The 18,590-nt window shown below is 35.5% G+C and overlaps 1 protein-coding gene across 1 annotated transcript in view; it reads left to right on the top strand.

Moving 5' to 3' along the window:
• Positions 1 to 16,549, top strand: part of TRDN (triadin) — a 31,475-nt gene extending 14,926 nt beyond the window's left edge. The window contains exons 2-3 of the mRNA XM_068184379.1: positions 14,644 to 14,853; positions 16,071 to 16,549. Coding sequence (XP_068040480.1) covers positions 14,644 to 14,853; positions 16,071 to 16,102 — 242 coding nt within the window. The 3' untranslated portion in view covers positions 16,103 to 16,549. The remainder of the gene's footprint in view (positions 1 to 14,643; positions 14,854 to 16,070) is intronic.
• The last annotated feature ends 2,041 nt before the right edge of the window (positions 16,550 to 18,590 follow it).

Genomic DNA, 18,590 nt, shown 5'->3' with positions numbered 1-18,590 from the left:
TCTGTAGGATTGAAACCATTGGGACAAAATTTGGACAAACATGCATAAATATCCTTTTCATGATTGAACTTCAGTCATAGGTATGTAACTTTGTTCTTTTCTTCCCCTATCCCACCAACAGTCAGAGAGCAAAGCAGAAAATAACGAAGGTCAAGGCAAGATGCCAGGAACATTACAGAGGTCCTGCAAGTGTCTGATGTTCACGCAAGGAGCTCAAGCTGGGTGGAAACTTTGCAGCACCTGCTGTTACTGTGGGCTAGGAATACTGGAGCTATATGGATCTGCTCTACAGGGAATGTGGGGAGGTGTTACAGCTCGTGAAGCATGGCTGAATGTTTTTGTGATGACTTTGTGCATGTTTACAGCAGATGCTAAAGATTAGTTGATTTAGAATCCATGGGAGGTAATAAGGAAACTATCATTCCAACCAGGTCAAAATTTTTCCTTGATGCAGCTCACTTTCAGTTCCAGTTAGCAATAATAACATTGAGGGGCCTCCTCAAGATAGTGGGTTTTTTTTAAACTTGAAATAAAATCTTTTGAACTGTACTGAGGCAAATCTTTAGCATTATGAAAGCTTTCAGCACTGATCATGCCATTAAAAGAAGTGGAAAGGTCTTCTTCTCTCCTAAGATGCATACTGAGTTCTGAAGGACTGCTCTGCTGAAGTCTTCTTACAAGTTAATTAGTCTTCCACTGCCAAATTTGGCTGAACCCGATGTCCAACATTATAAAGCAGTCACAGGAATTGCAAGAGCTATGAACTTCAGAAAAATTCATATTCCAAAAATACAAGGAAATGGATTCCCCATCCATACATAGGGCAGAGAGTTGCCCAGAAAGAGGAACTCAGACATTTCAACACATTTTTTTTTTCCATTTTTATGCCAATGTTGACTGGAAAAGTGAAATGAGAGTAAATTAAAATTATTGATAAATTTGCAAAATTCTATGCTGTTGAAGAGTCTAGAGCACAACCCTTATGAGCATCTGAGGGAACTGGGGGTTATTTAGCCTGGAGAAAAGGAGGCTTAGGGGAGATCCCATTGCTCCTTGAAACCACCTGAAAGGAGGCTGTAGCCAAGTGGTTTTTGGTCTCTTCTCCCAAGTAACAAGCAATGGGATGAGAGGAAATGGCCTTAAGCTTTGCCAGATGAGATTTAGGTTGGATATTAGGAAAAAAAATTATTCATGGAAAGAGAGGTTAAGTACTGGAACAGGCTGCCCAGAGAAATGGTGGAGTCACTATTCCTGGAGGTCTTTAAAAGATGTGGTGCTGGGGAGCACAGTCTAGTGATGGCCCTGGTAGTCCTCAGACTTAATGGCTGGGCTCTGGATAATCTTAAAGGTTTTTTCCAACCTAAAGGATTCTCTGATTCTATTCTCTGCCCAAGAAAGTATAGTTTGAATTTCTTTTCTAGAATTTGGAACCTTATACTAAGACAATTTTACAAATATGTCTCTCAGTAGACAATAATTTTTACTTCACATAAGCTTATAATTAATGTATTCTTGCTGGTTTGGGTTATGTATTTAGGAGCTTAATGTAAGTAGGGTAAAGAAATATTTTAGACACAGTCTATATGGACAGATTTTTTAAATAAGTCATCTTCTGCTTTAGGAATCTTTTCATTGAGAGAATATTTTTATTTTATCAGTCACTGAATAAGAACTGTTAATAAAGTTTAAAGGACTGCTAGCCTACAAGTAAAAAATTTATGTGAATAATTTTCAAAATTAAGATGGCACTTCTCTGAGACACTTAACAGCTAAACCATAGATCTAATTTTTTTTCCTCTCCTGAGGCCTAAATCCCATACTAAAAACATCCTTCTTGATTTTATCATTTATATGGATATTTTTTTATGTTTTCAAAGACATAGCAAAAAAGCTTTTTTTTATTTTATAATTCAGAAAATTTATACTGAAAAATGGATATATTCACAACATTAGGAATTTGTTATGTAGTACTATTAACAAGTTTTTGCTTGGTGAAAAAAATCTAATTTTTTTTCATTTCTTTATATGAAGATTAATAATAATGAGTGTTATGGCATGTATACTTGAAGAAAATAAATTTGAGGTTTGTATCTACTCTGTCAGATGGAAAAATGAGCTAGCATCTTTTGTAGGAAACAGGAAAACCTTGAGCTGTATTAATCAGTTGATAACTCTGCCAATTCTTTCTCTGTCACAGAAGTTTTATAAAGCCATTATTATACACTAGAAAAGACTAAGCAAAGAGAATATCCTACCCTATAATATACGCCAAAAAAAAAAGTACTTTAATAAACTTGCATTTCTTGATATGTTCCATACATATTCCCATGGCTATCATACAACTTGGATGGCATTTCAAGTTAGAGTTGACATAGAAATTGGAACTTCACTCATAGTTTGCAAATGAAACAAATAGCCTTTTTAAGTGCACACATCAAAGTGTTCCTTTTCAAACATTCATTTTTGCAAGAAAACTTCATAACAGACACCCAAAAGCTGAATTTGCATTCCATAGTTTCTTTTGCCAAGTGGGAGTAGAGAGGTATGGAACTGTACTTACTTGTGCATAGATTTTAATCTAGACTTTCCTGTAATTTCAAATTTTATTTTAAATGCCACATAGATATCTCACTTCCTCATGGGGAATATTTCCAGCAATTATTATAAATATTGGCTCAATTTCTGGAGCCAGATAATGTAGCCAGGTAATCACTTCTTGCATTTATCACTGAGATAAGTTAGAGACCCAAATTTCATATTTATGTGGTCTGTTGAGGTCTTTATTATAACATCATGTCTACTCTGCAGAGGTCGGAAGGGGTGTGATAGGAAGACTCAAATGGTAAATCTCTATCCCCTTATAATAAACAGGTTTGGGACCTGATATCCAGGTCACAGACACATGAGTCCCTAAACCAACCTTTAGGCTATTCATTGTTTCTAAGGGACTCGCTTGCTTTTTTTTCTTATTTTGGAATGTAACAGTGTGCAAATCACCAATATTATATATTCTCTGGACTTAGGTATGGGTACAGGACGGATTCATTAATAGACTCATTTGTTGTTAATTCACTAGTGGCTAAAACTCAGGTGTTGCTAACAATTTCTAAAACCTAGTCATGACCTCATTCTGCAGATTGATTTGGGCTGTCAGGAGGAAGGGTGCAGAGAATGGATACAGTTACTGAAGGAATTTTTGTTTTTCCTCAGGTAGACTTCAAAGAATCCTAAATTTTCTTGGTTTTTTTCAGTGTGTACATGAGGTTCCACAAAAACATCTGCATAAGGAGAAAAAGAGACAAGGTACCTAAGGCTCTGCACTTGTACATGAATATTATGTAATGATTTTTCTCATTAAACTTACATTGAAAAGTTTTTCACACATTCCAAAACTTGGTCAGAATATAATCCTGAGTAAAATGGATTAAAATATGGCTAAATTACAGTAACTGGTTCAGGAATGCATCTCAACAGTCTCAAAAATATCCCATTTTTCCAAATTACTTAATACTGATTTGAAATAAAGTTTTCTTCTAAGATATGATTATCTGACATAAGATTCTATTAAATAAATCTTTGGAAAATAATGTAAGGACTTCTCAGCTCTTGAGGATTTCAGAATACATGTTAGATGACAGGTGTGTTGTGAATATGATGAACCCTCAACAAAGATCAACTGTTCTCACTGTGACAGCATATCCTACATGTCTCAGCTGCCCTTAGAGATCATGCCTTTTTCCAAATCAAGATTAGAGATGAATGATACTATTAATTTAGTCTATCAAGATTATACTTCCACTTCAAATTACAATTTTGGGTATTGTTATTGCAAAAAGAAAATTATGAAACACACTAATAATTTTTACCTAAACACTGAATTCTATTCTTCTGTGTCAGTTTAAGATCCCTCTTGTGTCTTAGAATTGAAAGAATATTTTCCAAAGGATTTTTTCAGACCAAAAACAGAAGAAAAGAAAAAAAAATAAACCAACCCAAATTCAAAGCCTTCAGATGAACCATTTCTATGATTGCCACTGCTTCCTAGAATTCTTTTTTTACAGGAATACACTGAATACAAAGAGCATATCAGAAATAATTTTGGGTTCATATTTCAATAGGAAAATAACTTTAAAATCAAGTTTCAGAAAACCTAATTTCCCTAGTATTTTAGGTGCCTATGTAGTGGGCTTGCCTTTAGCTATTCTGTAAGTATACAAATGGAATACTCCTGCATTTATTCGAAAATAACTCCCTGACAGAAGATAGACCTTGGTTCATCTGTTTACTGTAGCTAGCTACTGTCTCCAGGGAAATTGGTTATCCTATTTTGTAAGCAACATAAGTTTTCTTCAGCAGCTCACTTTCAGTTTTCTCTCTCATTGACAGGATGACCTATAATGTAGTTGTAAATTGCCATTTACAGGTGAGATCTAACAGTCATATAGATGGCTAACTTGCCACAAGCACTTATTTTAGTTTTCCCCTTCTGTCAGATGAGAATTTTTTACTCCAATTTTTTTACAAAGTTTTCTCTCTCTCTCTCTCTCTTTCTATGTATATATATGTACTATATAACTTACCATTGCAATTTCTGTTTTTTTACCTTCATCTTCTGTCTCTGGTAAATGACCTGCAACCAAGTTTCTTCAATATGACTTATGAGTATATGCATTCAAACTATGCATGTGTTGAACTCCATATTTGAGTGCTGTAGCGACTGGGTGGCTCCATATAGAAGACTTGTCAGACTTGAACCATAACTTGCAGAGAGTATAATAAATTATTGTTAGAACTACTTTTGTTTTCAGAGTCTGTAAATGCCAGTACTTTAAGACATATAAAATTGGTCCAAACTTCACAGTCATGTTAGCTTGGAATAAAAGAAATCAAGCAAATAATCATATTAAATATTGCTCAATACATTTATTTGAGAGAAAATTGAGAGAAAATCCTTCCATCAGAGGAAGCACAGATCTGAAATTGTCTTTATAGAGTTTCTTTATACTGGTAGACTTGTCCAGAGTGAAGATAAGAGTGTGGAACTTACTATTTATTCTAGTAACTTTAATTATTTATTAGGACTGTCATCATTTTGCAGATGAGAACGGATTAATTTTTTTTCAAAAATAAAAAATAAGTCAATGTTTTTTTTCTAATCCCTTCTGAATATTTCAAGGACGTGTAGAGTTGAGTTTCCAAAATCTAATAACAAGGGGACTGCACACAGTACTCTTGCTTCAGAAGGTCTACTGCTATTTAGAGATAAATGGCAATCATTTTTCTCCAACTTTCATTTTGACATTTTAAAAGATAAGATGTACCTCTCAGCTTATATCAACTCAGAAGTGTGTCTAAATATCCCTTTGGCATCTCTTTCTGAAATGTCAGATTGCTAAGATGAACAGGAAGGTAAAACTTTTTACTGTTTCAGAGCACCAATTTATTTCCAAAGAAAGGAAGGTATTACTACCGATCAATAAAAAAATTCAGATGTGGAACCAAACAAATAATGGATTTTTCAGGCTGCTGCTAGTTTAGGATTGGGTGTTAAGAATTCAGTTGCATTCTTATCGCATTTGCATACTGAGAAGCTAGAAATGAAACATTTGATTTTTTAAGGAATCACATTTCTAAGACAATGTAAAAAAACGTATCAAACTGAAGAGATACTTAAGAGAGAAAAATGTAAATTTCCAACTTTCAGATTATGAAAATGTTAAATCTGGTGCTTTTTGGAAAGGAAGCAGCCCAGTGTCCCTTTTCCATATCTTAGTATTTAGTTCAAACTGCAGTAAATTACATTTCTCTTGTTATTATCAATGGCACATCCTCCAGTTTTGATTTTATAAAATAATTTATCCTATTTTCATTATTATTCATCCCTGTGGTCTGCTAATATCTCAAGAAATTATTGCAAAAAGTGATATAGTTGTAATTAAAATCTGTAAAATTTCCCAATAAAACTGGGAATAAAACATCATCTTTTAAACCTGGTCCTCAGGTCTTTCCTTACTATTATTTCTAAAATAATTTCAGGTATGAATTATTGCAGATAGATTCACAATATTATCAGTCATATAAGACTAACAGCACAGAAGGTCTTTTAATTACTGCTAATGCTTTCTTTGTCTGAGATACTTGAATAATCAGAATAATGTAAAAAGCATGCTGAAATTCATATGCACACAGGAAACAATCCCACAGAGGAGAAGGTTAAAGCTCATATCAGTCTAATGTTCTTTAGAAGCAATTTTGGAGTGAAGACATTTTCATACTTCCTTGCTAAGTTATGAGACAAGATTTCTTCTGCTTAATTTGAAGCGTCAATCAATGCTCTACTAGAGTATGAAATTCAAACATGTAAGGTAAGATGAAAAGTCAGCTCCAAATCTCAGAAGTTCAACTTCTAGTCTGATTTAGGGTTCATTTTGTATGAACTTTCAATGGGATGTGGGCACCTAAATCCTTCAGATATCTGCTGACCTAACCAGACCTCTGAAGACAAAAAGTAAATCAGCTGAGAGAGAGTTAACTTATTCTACTGCTGATTGTATTTTAAAGCACAGTGTAATTTAGGTCTGGCTGAAACTGGTTTTCCCTTCCCCTCCTTGAAGTTCTCAGATTGCTTCAAGACATCTGTACAAAAAGGTAGATCTTCATATGTAATTTATCTAATTCTACATTTTGTATCTTGGCCTATTCAAGAACAAGCAATAGCTAGTATTAATATTTCTGCAATAGGACCCAGTGATGTATTCCTGAAAAATTGAGTTTCTTTCCTGCAGGAGCAAAGAGACCTTTTTGCAGTTATATATACATTTTCCTTTCCAAAATCTTCTAGTGATATTTTTTATCAGTTACACTGGTTGTTAGAACAAATTGATTTTCCCAGCTGTGCTTCCCAGAATTTCTTCCCTACTACTCCATTCCATTCTCTGAGATTTTCTAGACAAACCATGTTCTATTGCTACCGCTTGAATTCCTCTCCTTGATCAGTAGGGAGGTGAAGTCCAGATTGCCCTCAGGGAATTCTGACTCCTTTTGTACAACAAAGGTCCAAATCTATCATTTGAATCTGCATGGCACATATGTCAACTTCTTACATGCGATACAACCAATCTTTTATATATATGAAAGTTTTTTTAAGGCAATCTTTGCAGGTATCCCCAGGGGAAAAAATATTAGATACATGCATTCAAATAATTTTAGCAGATGAAAAATGAAGGTTTGAAAGTATCTTGTCTTTTTCAGCAGACACTCTTGAGGAAAAAGTTTTGTTTTAAATGCGTAGACTCTGCCCTGCCAATATACTTGCTCAGCATTCAGGGAAATGAAATAAAGAAAATTCTTGAGTCAGAGATTGTATCTTCATATTGTAGAGTCCTTATTCCTTACATGTAGTTGTCCAGTCCCTAGAGCAACCTGGTTGTACAACACTGAAAAGCAATTTTCTGATCATACAGCTATGGATGCTTTCTAGTTAGTATTAGAAATTTTCTACTGAGATCCTCTACTTTTGTCCACATAGCCCATGGGAGTGTACTGTATCTGTTTTCATGGAAAGATTTTGGTAGTGGGGGAGGATACAGAGGTGGTTCCTGGATGAAGTTGCCAGAAGCTTCCCCCATGTTTGATAGACCAAATATCTGATGGACCCAAGATGGACCCGCCACTGGCAAAGACTGATTCCATCATGATGAGAGTAGGGCCTCTAAGATAAAAGATTTAGGAAGAGGAAAAATAATTAAAAAAAAAAAAAAAAAAAACTTCAGCCAGAGAGAGGAGAGAGAATAAGTGAGAGGAACAGCTCTGCAGACTGCAAGGTCAATGAAGGAGAAGGTGCCCCAGACACCTGCAGCCCAGGTTTCAGCCGATGGTAAGGCAGGCTGGCTCCCTGCAGTCCTACAGGGGAGCAGATTTTCACCTGCAGCCCCTGTAGAACTCCACACCAAAGCAGGTGTGAGCCCACAGGAGGCTGTGAGCCCATGGGAATCCCATGCTGGAGCAGGCTCCTGGCAGAAGTGCGACCCTCTGGGAATCAGTGTTGGAGCAGCCTTTTCCTGAAGGACTGCATCCCAGAGAAGGGACAACCCTAGAGCAGTTTGTGAAGAACTACATCCCATGGGAAGGCCTCAAGCTGGATAAGTTCATGGAGGATTGTCTCCTATGGGAAAGACTCCATGCTGGAGAAGGGGAAGAGTGTGAATCCTCCCTCAGAGGAAAAAATGTGGCAGATACAACATGCAATGTACCGACTGACCACAACCCCCATTCCCTCTCCCCCTGCACCTCTGCAGGGAGGATGCAGAGAAAATTTGAAATTAAATTAAGGGAGTAGTTGAAAAATTTAGATTATATTTCTGATTACCAATTCTGATTGATTCAACTAATTTCCCTAAGTCCAGTCTGTTTTGACCATGGTGATAACTGGTGCTTGTTTTCTTCCTGTTACTATCTCAACCCATGAGCCTTTTCTTACATTTACTATCCTCTGTCCAGGGAAGGAGAGGAGTATTATGGCTTTGGGGAGCACCTGGCATCCAGCCAGGGTCAACCCACCGCAGTACCCTAAGCAACCGCAATTATTACAATCCCAAAATATATGTCACATGTATTAAGAGTTTCTAGTTTTCACCCCATACCAGCACTATTAGTATTATTTACTGATACTGTATGAAGTACACAGTTTCTTTGGACTTGATAATGAAATGGCTTGATAAAATGTATCTTTTCTTTTAAAAGCTGCTTATTGAAATCGATGAAATGAAAAGATTGCTGTACATAATTTCTTGGACAATGAATAGAAAGATTAATACTATCTACTTCCTGAAATTATCAGATGTTCTGTATTGATCAAAAATAAAGCCAATACAGATATAATAACAGAAAAGGAAATTAAAAACATACAGAGGACCAACCACCATAATAATTATAAGTGCCTTTTCTGAATCCAATCATTCAGCTAATTTTCATTCACCATCTTCTTCATATTCCATAACCTCTATTCTAATTCTTTTGTTATGTAGAATTAGTCGCTGCATAATCTCCAGCCCTGCTTTCCACATTTCATAAAGATTATTACATTTTTATAACTATCAGTCACCGATAAATCTGCATGTGTTCTCTCATATACACTCCCACACACAGCTTTCTAAGCCTCTAGTCTGCAGCAAAACTACCTTTAAGTCGGAGAAGTTGTGAATATACACAGGTGTTGAGAGAGCAGTGCTCTTGCTCTTTCTTTTCTGAAATATTCTGCACTTGATTGTTGGCCGTTGTCCAGTATCTGCATTTTTGGCCCCTGATGCTGGCCAGATAAGATGATAGAGGCTCTCTGTTCAGTGCATACAGTGGGTCTTGAAGGTGTCTCTTCTCTCTGCTCAGCATTTTGTTTTCACATAAATATATAAACAAGACAAAAAGCATGAAAAAAGTCATTAGGTTGCTTAAGGAAAGAATATTATTACTAATATTTTATTGTAAGGTATTAATTACTGACCATGGAAATATTTCTGCCTTTTCCTTTGTGTTCATATAAGCCAAGGAAAAAGAAACCCTAGCAGAGATATTGAAACAGGAGGATGTCACAGTCAGGCATAAGTATCACCTGAACAACAGGTGTAGGTGTAATCCTTTCATGAGTTAGAAATTATTTTTCTCACATGGGGAAAGATTATTGTGATGCCTGCAGGTCTGTGGACTCACTAAGTGTGATGTGCTGAGCTTGAAAAAAATGCATCAGATTATCTTATATCCATTGCCCACTTCACTGAAGGGTTCTAATCCCTTGTCCTCTTCTCCCTGCAGTACCCTACTTACTGTAGGCTGAGGCTCCTGCCTGCCTGATCCCAGCAGTGCTGGGTTGATAAGGTCACCATGTTAAAGCCCAAGGCTTGAGCTGGTGCTTAACATACAGTGTCGATTTATACAGCCATTTTTTCTCTTTCTTGCTTCCTTAATTAGTATTTAAATGTTCCAAGTGAAGTGGAATAGGTCAAACAGAAGCCATTAATGACCTGAATCCAGAGTACTCTATAGCCTATTTACTAGAGTGCTCATCTGGGGAGTACAACAGACACATCAAAATCTACCAGCTCTCTCATTTAGAGCAGACTGCGCTGAGGTTTCTCACATCCCAACTGCATTGCCCTAGCAACAATAGTATTATTTAAAAGTGAATAACCTCTTTTTTTTAGTATTGTGACTACCCCTCTGCTTTTAATATGCATAGCCTTAAAAAAACATTGCTAATTAAATATTTTACTTTTTTTTGTCCTATTGGCAGAATAAGATTGTTATACATAAAATAATTGTGAAGTAACATAAATACAGAAAATTACTCTTTTCACCTGAATGAGTCTGAAAAGAATTGGTTTATTTATTCATTTTGGATGTTTAGTTTTGTTTTGTTTCATTTTTCTGCTAGAGTAGCAGAAGATGTAGTAGTTGAACTGTAAAATCAAATCCCCATCCTTAACCATGGACTCCTATGCTTATTAAGTTTTCATGTAAGTAAGTAAATGCCTCAGCCCACAAATACAAAGGGTATTTTACCTAAGCTGCCAGGACTACAAGCTCACTCTGGATTCTGAAAGTTACACAGTGTTCTCCTCAAAGTCACCAATTGTCAAGGTTTATTTATACTTACAGGACTTTATGGGTCTTCAGATTGTATTCTAAGTGACAACTCTGAAACCAGAGGAATAGTAAGAATCTTGGAGTTTAGCTGTTTGGAATTTAGCAAATCAATCTGTTGATGTAAAGGTGACATTTGCGACCTGATGGGGCAGTCCTGTGTGCATGAGAAATTGTGATGTGCAGTCAGAGGTATATATCCCTGGAGTAATCTTTTTATAGAAATATATATATATAATGTTTTTAAGTTCTCATCCTCATTGAAAATCAATACCAATCACAACCCAAAGTGCCAAGAGGCTCTAGCAGACATGTGGCAGTGGATTAAAATTGGATGGCTGAAATTGTAGCAGCCTTCAGCTGCACCCTCCACTCCTGTGATGGATGTTGCCTCTCCCAGAGCAGGGACAACTGATCTGCCTATGAATCTCCTGATCCACTGCAGTGCTCATCGAAAGTAAACTGACTTGGATTCAGGCTGGCTGTAATACGGACACAGAAATTTGTCTTGAGAGAGAAAATGTTTATTATATGGATGGCAAGGATACCTAAAAAATGTCAGCAATTTGATTTTAACCTGCTTGTAAATGTAGAACTCAATAAGCTCCATCAGGTGATTTCAAAGCAACAAAAATGCCTGTCTTTCTCAGTCCCTCACTGGGCACCCAAAGCCTCACTGACCTCTTGGGCAGGAGTTCTGCCTAACTTTGGCACTTTTCTGAGTAAAAGGAGAATCACTGCTGGCTGAACTAATGAAAACATTGTGTGTACATCCCCTTTTTCTCTGTTGTCTAGCTTCATAAATATTATCACTGAAGGCTTGCAGAGAAAGTTAGAACTGGTAGGAGGTAGACAGAAATGAACAGAGAACCTAGACACCCAAAAGTAAGAAGGAGTCAGAGAAAAGCATGAGGATAACCCCTTGGGTAGTACAATAATAGAATGCTTGTGGAGAGAGGGAGATCATCTCAGTATTACTGTCTCTTCATTTTGGAGTCATGAAATGATGATGGTATCAATATACAATCCACCCTACATGAGATTATGTAGCAGCAAACAATGTTTTTCTCAGGAGTCATCAGATAAAATGCTCCAGTCAATTTTGTTTATATAGGTATATAGGGACATAAAAATCTAATTTCTATTTGCTTTAGGACATCTTCTCTGTTTTTTTTTTTTTTTTTTTCAGGCAGTTCCAAAGTTACTGTCCTGTAGATTTTGCCTGCCAGTCCTGTGAGGATGTTTTTGATAATGTAAAGCATTTAAAACAACACTGGAAAACTTTCTTAGGCCCCTGAATAACAATGCAAGCACCTGTATCAGGAACATCCAGCAGTATAACAGTATTTTCCTAGCTTGATTTCCAGTCAAATTTGAATCAATAGCTGTTCACTCACACTTTAATGAATGTCATGACAGCGATTTTATTGTATAACATCCTGAGTTTTTAAAGGGAAATCTGACTGGACTACATCAACAGCCAAAAGCTTGTCATAGATAACCTTCTAGCATACTTGAGCTCTGTCTCTGCAGCATTACTCTGATTGATAAATCACCAGTTACTATTTTCTTCAACAAAGAAGACACATAGTGGTCTGAGCTTAAAAAGTTAGGTATATTAAATAGTAAAGAACTATTGTTACATAGCAACAAACCTAGAGGAATGATCCTTTGACTGGTAATTATAATTCTATATCTGTATACACACATAGAGTTTTAATTGTTTGTATTATAACTGCAAATATCTGCCACTAGGATGTCCTTGAAGACATGCTGTGGTACTAATCAGATTTGTCAAGATGAGACAGTACCTTTCTATTCTCTCTTACACATCATAAACTCTGACTGATATCCCCAAGGGGAAAAAATGCATAATGTGTCATTTATGACCTGATACATGCACAAATTACTTGCATCGTGTATGCAGTAGAATAACAAAATGCTGTTGATTTTGAATTTGACTTAGGAAGCTGATCTTTATTTTTAGTTGTCACTTGACAGATCTTTCTTCCTGCTGTGAATAGTTGGATCTAAAATTTTTGTTTGGAGAAATGGAAGCAGTGATGGTTTTATAATATTTTTTAAAAATTGTATACATTCTATCCTAGGAGATAGACATTATTTATAAGCAGAATAAATATTTTATAAATAAGAATAAATTTCAAATAAGTAACAAAAAACATGTAATATGCCAGTCTTGTTTTGCTTTTACAACTCTGTTGTGTAGCAGAGCAGTTTTTCAGGGCTGGAAGGCAATGATGAGCACTAAGATGCTTGTGCAGAAGCAAAATTAAAAGGCAGAGCGAAGGCAACTACTCATTAATACAATGCACTTCATAATAAAATAAAAAAAGAAAGAATTCTAAAACTGATTAGGATGTGAATTTGAAAACTCAACAGGTATGACAGGTTAAGAATTAGAGAACCTCTTCCACCAAAATTATCCTACCCAATTTTATATGTTTTTGTCAGATGCATAAAGGGGCATTTCATTATCACGTCAGGATATTGTTTTAACATTCCACAGGAAAGGAACAAAACCAGTATTCATTAGCATAAGGATCATAAGATTTGTTTGGGCAAAATAGGAAGGAAAGATGTATTTATATATGGTAATATTAATGATTTTATCCTTTTTTCATTTATTTCTTTAAGAATATAAATTTTGTGATTCTCAAAGAGAGTCTAAATAGAGATTGTGATGGTAAATATTGGAAATCTTCAACAGCCTGTACCTTAGCTCCAGCAAAAGTTTCTCAGTGCCTATTTGTCATTTTCTATGTCAAAAGTGAAATTGAATCTGCTTACCTTCATATAGTGCAACTCTGTCACGCAGAAAATATAATTTTTATAGGTTGTATCAACTGTGACAAGTGAACAGCAAGCGAAAAGCAAAGATCTGCATAAACCAGGTGTCACCTGATTCCCTGAAATTTTAGATGTCTGTATGGACAAGAGTCTCTTAAATCATTGAAATTAATTTATGCAAGTCAATGTCAACAACCAGACCAAGAACACATGTAGTATATCTTTGAAGATTTGAACTGTAACACACAAAAGATATTGTAAACTAAGTGGAGATACTGTGGTCTTCTACTAATTTGAACTGTGGTGTTCAGAATACTTTTACTGTTGTTATTGTATATAATGGAAAGAAAAATTACCTCCCTAGAGTGTATAGGTTATCAAAATGTATTTTATGAAGCAGATTAAGTTGAGAGCTTTCAAATATGGTTAGGTTTCAGTTACCATAATTTTGGTTTGTGTCCAGAATTAGCATTATGTCCAGAATTAGCATTTTTAATATCTCAGGATGAAGTAGGTTAAGTTTCTACTGTTACTGTCCATTACTACTGTCAGCTGGTCCCTTAGCTAAGTAACATTCAACTTCCTACCAGTTTTTTATTACTAAACTTATGCTTTCTGGAATCAAGTCTGCTTTGGCGTTTTAACTCTTGTTTCTTAGGAGATTATTTCCTTAAGTGAAAATTCCACAAAAAAGGTATTTAAGAATCAGCTACATTTTTATTAACAACTTTTAAGGATCCTGGACATGGAAATCATTTGTGTTTCTGTTAGATTAAATTAACTATATATATTTCAATTGCTACTGATATGTCCTTTACAGCAGAATTCCAGCCAAACCTCAAGTGGCATAGATGCATTAGCTCCATTAAAGTCAATGGAAGTTCACTTAATCACATCACCTGAGAATCTGGCCTACAGCCCGTAACAAGACAATCCTTTGGAGGGTAATAATATTTTATGCTTTCATCAATCACTCTCCTAGGCCTGTAGCTATTTGTGGCAGACTCAAAACTGTCATACAATAAAAAAGGCTGGTTGTGACTATTTCTTACAGAAAGTCCAAGAACTCTTTTTTAGCAATACAACATCTATATTTATTTTAAATATTCTGATGACACAACAATTTCAAAGCAGCATTCATATTCTTGGCTTTAAGGCTCCAAGTTACACTGTTTTCCTCTGTTTTGTCTGTTTGTATAGGACACATGTCAACAACCACGACGATAATAGATGGTAAGAACGGATCCGTTCCTTCACCATCCATGAAACTGGGCAAGAAATCAGTGACAGAAGACCTCGTGACAACGTTCAGCTCACCAGCAGCATGGCTTCTTGTTGTTGCTCTGATTGTTACCTGGTCAGCAGTAGCTATTGTAATGTTTGACTTGGTGGATTACAAAGATTTAGCAGGTAAAACTTAGCATATTCTGTTTGACACCTTGCATATTCAAATTTAAAAATTTATTAAGAAGCATCTATTACCAAAATATGCCTGTGTCTCACCTCCTTGGGGACAGCACAGTGTCTCTGCTGAGTTTATCAAGGCAGAAGATATTATAAGAAATGTCAGAACACATTTGTTTACACCTCATACACCTTTATAATTTAAGTCTCTCCATTTTGCAGCCCATCCTCATCCTGGAAAATGAATATGTTTATAGTAACATAAAATATATATGAGCATGTAAAATCAAATTTCTGTTTTCCAATTTCTATATATTTTTTTCTAGAAAAATGAAATTAGTATTAATTCATATTTTCAAAAATATAGTCTTTAATAGTTACCTTGAGTATTCTGATATTTGCTTACACAGTTCAATGATCAGAAAAATGTAAAAGAACATGCTAACCCTAAAACTGATCTTCAAAAACCATAAGTACAAAGGACCAGATTCTTAATATTAGCTAAGGCACACCCTTGTCTTCAATAATCTATCCTAGTTTTAAGACTTGACTAGATAAATGAACAAGATCAAGCTTTATGGTACATATTGATTACCAGGGACAAAGATTAAAATGAAGTAGGACTGTGATCACAGTACAAGGACTGTAATTCTAATTGAGGAACATAAAATAAGAGTGGCAAATAAAAAGAAATTAAATATTTATGTCTTTATTTGGCAGTGATATATAATGGGAAATAAATTAACTACCTATGAATGTAAAGGGTATGTAGTGTTCAGCAAGCTTTCAGTAGTAAAACCTTTGTGAGGCTAACAGCTGTTAACACTTGGGAAACACGTATGTGAACCAGAAAACAAATTATTAGGACTCTTGTCTTCCTTAAATGAGAACTCCAGATAACTCTAAAGTTATCGCATCTGTCAGAATAATTAACTAGGAATTGAAATTCGGACTTCAGCCTTTTAATTCAAAAGAAATTGAGTTGATGCTTTGGAACAAATTTCCTGGACTTTATTAGTTTACTGATAAGTTCATAGATTTTTTTTTGTCCTGCTATATATCAATATCGACTTCAAGATTTACTTAGAAAGCTTTTGAAACACATATAGATCTTGATAGAAAACAACAAATCCTGGATCAATAGACATCACAGAGCTTGAAATGTGGAGAAAATGTACCACAAAACTTTCTGAAATTTTCTTCTCATCTGTCTTTGTTTTCAGAAGGACATCTCTGCAGAACCAGGAAAACATAAAGTTATTTTTGAGACATCTTTCCAAAATAAGCATCAGATTTTAGTCTGGACACCAAACACTTGACGCTACAACAGAGAGACAAACTAAAAGAAACTGTTATATTCAATTTCAGTTTTCCATATTAAATATTAATCAGTCAATCAGTCAAGTTAATCAAGTTCTCAATATGTTTTCAATGAACAGTCAAGAACCAGGGCAAAACTCAGACTAAACTCTTAAACTCAGAAATTTCTGAACTTGCTATAAGGTCACACATGCTCAATAAACAAGTCAGGTTAATGCTAAGCAATAAGAATCTGTATCTGTACAAGAGTCTGAAGGAAACTTTCTAAGCAGATAGAATTCTGTTCACATTGTATTGGTTAAATGAGCTTAAATCTCAAAAGTGTTGATGGAAACTGCCGTTTTCAGACCAGGATGTAGAAATAAAAAAATGTTAAATTTAATCTGCAGGGTGAGTTTTTATTTTGTGAAGGTCTCTAAAAGATACTTCAGTATTTAGAGCTCATGAGTTTGTTTCTTTTCCTTCCCAGCAATATTTTTGTTCCTAAGTGATTAATTAAGCCAGCATTCAAATCAGGTCTTGATAGTGAGACATTAAGAGAAGGAACTGCTGTACTTCTTTAGACCAAGATTTATAAGATGGTTTTCTGTATTTACATACATATAAGAATAGTTGCATAGCTGTTATCCTAACCCATAGGTTTCCACTCCTGATTTCTTACTGGTTTTTTTTGAGCTAAACCTAGTGATTTGTAAAAATACCATGGAAATAGCTGAAGATTGTACATAGAATCATGTAGCTGGCATTATTGATACAAGAATGATTTTCACTTTTGGACAGTTTGGCTACAGTGGAAGCAATGCCTCCTTTTCATATAGAAAGTAGAATCTGGGGCAAATTTCTTAAATCTAAAATCCAGTATTTTTTTGTCTAGGGTTTAATATTCTTTGAAAAACCAGACCTACATAAAAAGAGCAAATAGTTAAATTTGGGACTGTAAATTTAGTTTTGCAAGCATGATTAAAATTAATTTTCTAGTTTTCAAATGCACATGAGAGATGCCAAAGAAATTCTATTCAACTGTGTGCTTTTTAAATCCATAAAACACAGAAAAAACAGTGTATTTTTTCCTCAAAGAACACTTGCCTTTCATATGCCAGTGCTTTCAATCTCTTTCCTGTTTCTCTACCTGAAGTTCCATGAAGTTCAAGTTTAGAAAGTATGGACAGCATATGAATGAGGCAGGCTGAGAGAGCTGAACTCAGCCTAGAGGAGACAGGAGGGTGACCGAGGAGCAGCCTGCAGATTTTTGAAGGGCAGTTAAAGAGCTGACAGAGGATTCTGATCTAGGGGCTCCCACAGGGACTCTCACTGAGTTTCTATGCAAGAAGTGGCCGTCTCCATAGCAGAGCTGTAGCAGTGACTGCGCCGCACAGGAGTGAGCGCAGCAGAAATCAGGAGCAGGCTGACCTGGTAAACCATTCAGGGAACTGTGTGGCTGAGGAATAGACATGGATTTTTTCCCCCTGATTGCACTACAGAGCTGCTAACCTCTGAAAAATACAGGAAGTGCAGTGCCCTAGATTATGAGTTGTCTAGAGTACACAGAGATTCATGGAGCTCAATAAAAACAGTACACATGAGCTGAGCTGGAAGTACTTTAAACTTGAACCTGAGCTTTCTTTTTCTTCAATAATTAACAATTTTACTCTCATTACCTGAAAGGCAAATAACTCCAAAAATACATAAATTAAGTATAAGTATTTTAGCTCTTATATATTTTTGAATTTATCAGTATGAACTTCACACTACCCTCTGTGATTAGAGTGCCAACCCTTAGATTTTGCTTCTTAATTGCTATGCTTTCACATCCTTTTAAAAGTAAACTATCAAGTTTGTGAAATTTTGACCATTTATATAAGATGAAATTTGTCCTGGAATGATATGAAAAAGAGATGTTTAGTTTCATCCTAAAGTAGATGTGGTAAATTACTTTTTGCAGGCCCTCTTTATTCAGCATTTGTAAAGTAGTTTATAGACCTGAGGGAGGCTGAGGGAGCTTAACATTTAGAGTTTAGGTAAGTGAATTTAGATTACATGAATTCAAGCTCTGGTCACAGCAAAATTTAAGACACAGTTTTGTGTAATTTTACACATCCAGAGCATGATGGCTGTAAATTCTATAGCACTCTGTATTATTCAGGAGGTGCTGGTTATGACATAAAATATAACAGGGGGCCTCTGCATCACAGTTTGCATGTGTAAAACTTTGCTTCCTGGGCGGTTATGTGTCAGTTTGTACAGTAGTTAGGACAGGGATAGAATCTACAAATTAGCTTCAGCTTTAGCAGTTGATTTCAAGGAAAGTATGAGACAAGAATTAGATCTGTACTGAAAGTTTCACTCCTGTTCTATCTACCTGGAAGAAGGAAATTAAATTTTGCAGTGTTGTGCTTTAGTGCATTATGCTCATTCCTTTGAGG

The sequence above is a fragment of the Anomalospiza imberbis genome, chromosome 3 (genome assembly GCF_031753505.1).
Source record: "Anomalospiza imberbis isolate Cuckoo-Finch-1a 21T00152 chromosome 3, ASM3175350v1, whole genome shotgun sequence".
NCBI classification, from domain to species: domain Eukaryota; kingdom Metazoa; phylum Chordata; class Aves; order Passeriformes; family Viduidae; genus Anomalospiza; species Anomalospiza imberbis.
The sequence above is the reverse complement of the archived record's forward strand: the minus strand, read 5'-3'. Positions and strand labels throughout refer to the sequence as shown.